Below are 2,542 nucleotides of genomic sequence, written 5' to 3' on the forward strand. Positions count from 1 at the left end.
CTTGCATCACTCATGAAGGCACCAGGCGCCCTCTCGAGGGGGTCTTAGAAGCCCAGGCAGAAAAGTGAGCATGACGGTTCTCCACGCTCCAGTGAGTCGGCCAGAAAAAGAGAGAGAGAGAGAGAAAGAGAGACAGAAAAGACCCGGGGACCTAAGCTCTGATGGAGCAAAGGTGCTTTAATGATTTTCCTGTGAGTATATATAGGCTGTGGTACAAGAAACTTTCGGGAATGATAGAGATCAGAAAACCAAACGTACAGCAACCGTTGCCAAGGGAACAAGGGGTAATGTTAGTCACAAGGTCAGGACACAATCCATATCTCAAGAAAGGGGAACAAGACTAAGCAGTTTTGTCATAAAGAGAATGTTTACTAAAGGACACTCAAGCCTGCCTCACACAATGACCTCAGTCCCTGGGAGCAGCGTGCTGTTCTGCTTGAAGAGGGACAAAGGACTCATGAGAGACAGCATGTAGGAATCCTCCCGTCAAACATTCCCTGACACCCATTTTACAGATGAGAAAACTGGGGCTCAAGGAAGTAATCAACCAGAAAGAGGAAGAGTCTTTCTAAATAGGAATGAAGAATTTCTGTGAATTTTTATACTAAACAAAACATAAGTAGGCAGCTAGCCTTATTTTTTGAATTTTTACTGATGTATTTCTGTGGCAACAATATAAGGGTGAGATGAGAACAGTGCTAAATGAGGACTTGTCTCCTCTCCTCAAAGTTGTTAGATAAATAGACACAAAGCAATAGGCCTGAAAGTACTTTCTGAGTATGGATATTACCTATGACTACAGATTGGTGTTAGAGGCTTACGGTGAATTACAGAGCTAGTGCATGCATGCGTGCATGCTAAGTTGCTTCAGTCATGTCTGACTCTTTGTGACCCTATGGATTGTAGCCTGCCAGGCTTCTCTGTAATGGGATTCTCCAGGCAAGAATATAGGAGTGGGTTGCCCTGCCCTTCTCTGAAGAGCTAGTACCTGCTATCAAAGAGCTTATGTTCTGCTGGGAAGCCAAGCTGACATATATGGAATGAAGAGAAATATTTAAATCTGATAATTACTAAAAATGCCTTGAGGCTCCACAGAGCTTATGAGTTGATGCTGAGGTGCACAGTGACTGGCACCCCAGAAACATGTCATCAAGCTTTTTCTGGATAAGAAAGCCTCCATCTGTTGCAGAGGCCTGATGTTCCCTCAGCTTGACTGGGGATCTTATGTGCAGCCTCTTGGAACCACAGGTTTATTAGAAGAGCTTGTTCACCTGCTCCCTAAACACCTGCTTCACCTGTTTGTTCCTCAGGGTGTAGATGAAGGGATTGAGCACTGGGGTCATCACAGTGTTGAGCAAGGCCACCACCTTGTTCCTGTCCTCCCCCTGGCCACCCTTGCCCGACCGGACATACATGAAGATGCAGCTGCCATAGAAGAGAGAGACGACAATGATGTGGGAGGAGCAGGTTGAGAAGGCTTTCCGCCTCTCCTTGGCTGAGGGGATGTGAAGGATGGTGTGGAGTATGTGGCCATAGCAGGTGGCCGTCATGGACAGAGTGCCCAGTAGGCTGATGTTGGCCAGGATAAATCCCAGAAGCTCGATCAGACTTGTGTCTGCACATACTAGTTCCAGGAGTGGAAAGCTGTCACAGAAGAAATGATCAATGATATTGGGACCACAGAATGGTTGCTGAAATATGATGGAACATGGAATGGCTATAAGAAGGAATCCCGTGATCCATGAAAAAAGAGCTAACTGGACACAGACCCTTTTGCTCATGATGGTGACATAATGCAAGGGGTTACATATGGCCACATACCTGTCAAAGGACATCACTGCCAGTAAGAAGAACTCTGTGGTGCCCAGGAAGAAATAGAGGAAAAGCTGGAGAAAGCAACCTGCTAGGGAGATGGTCCTCTTTCCAGTCAGGATGTTGGTCAGTGTCTTGGGGAAGATGACCGAGGTGAACCAGATCTCTAGGACAGCAAAGTTGCGGAGGAAGTAGTACATGGGGGTGTGGAGGCGCCTGTCCGTGAGGGTGAGGACCACGATGAGGAGGTTCCCCAGCAGAGTGAGCAGGTAGGTCAGGAGGAGCCCCAGGAAGAGGAGCATCTGCAGCTCACAGGCGTCTGAGAGCCCCAGCAGGATGAACTCGGTGACAGTGGTGTGGTTCCCCGTGGCTCCTCTGGCCTCTGCTGGGAATGACCACTCAGAGGTGTGCGGCTTCAGGAGTCGTGATGTTCTGGGGATCTGAGGACACTTGGAATTTATAGGAAAAAGTGCTGAATGTACCATTTAGAGTTGTAGGAGTCCTTTTTTTGTTCTTTTTTTTTTTTGGAGAGCCTCTTTGAGGCTGCTGCTGCTAAATCACTTCAGTCGTGTCCGACTCTGTGCGACCCCATAGACGGCAGCCCACCAGGCTCCACCGTCCCTGGGATTCTCCAGGCAAGAACACCGGAGTGGGTTGCCATTTCCTTCTCCAGTGCATGAAAGTGAAAAGTGAAAGTGAGTCATGTCCGACTCTTAGCGACCCTATGGAC

At 48.1% G+C, this 2,542-nt stretch overlaps 1 protein-coding gene across 1 annotated transcript; it reads right to left on the reverse strand.

Moving 5' to 3' along the window:
- Positions 1 to 1,253: 1,253 nt before the first annotated feature.
- On the reverse strand, positions 1,254 to 2,297 carry LOC122444174 (olfactory receptor 49-like). Its single transcript, XM_043472970.1, has one exon. The coding sequence runs from the start codon at positions 2,295 to 2,297 to the stop codon at positions 1,254 to 1,256; it is 1,044 nt and encodes a 347-aa protein (XP_043328905.1).
- Between the last annotated feature and the right edge of the window lie 245 nt (positions 2,298 to 2,542).

This window comes from Cervus canadensis, chromosome 6, assembly GCF_019320065.1.
Source record: "Cervus canadensis isolate Bull #8, Minnesota chromosome 6, ASM1932006v1, whole genome shotgun sequence".
Taxonomy (NCBI): domain Eukaryota; kingdom Metazoa; phylum Chordata; class Mammalia; order Artiodactyla; family Cervidae; genus Cervus; species Cervus canadensis.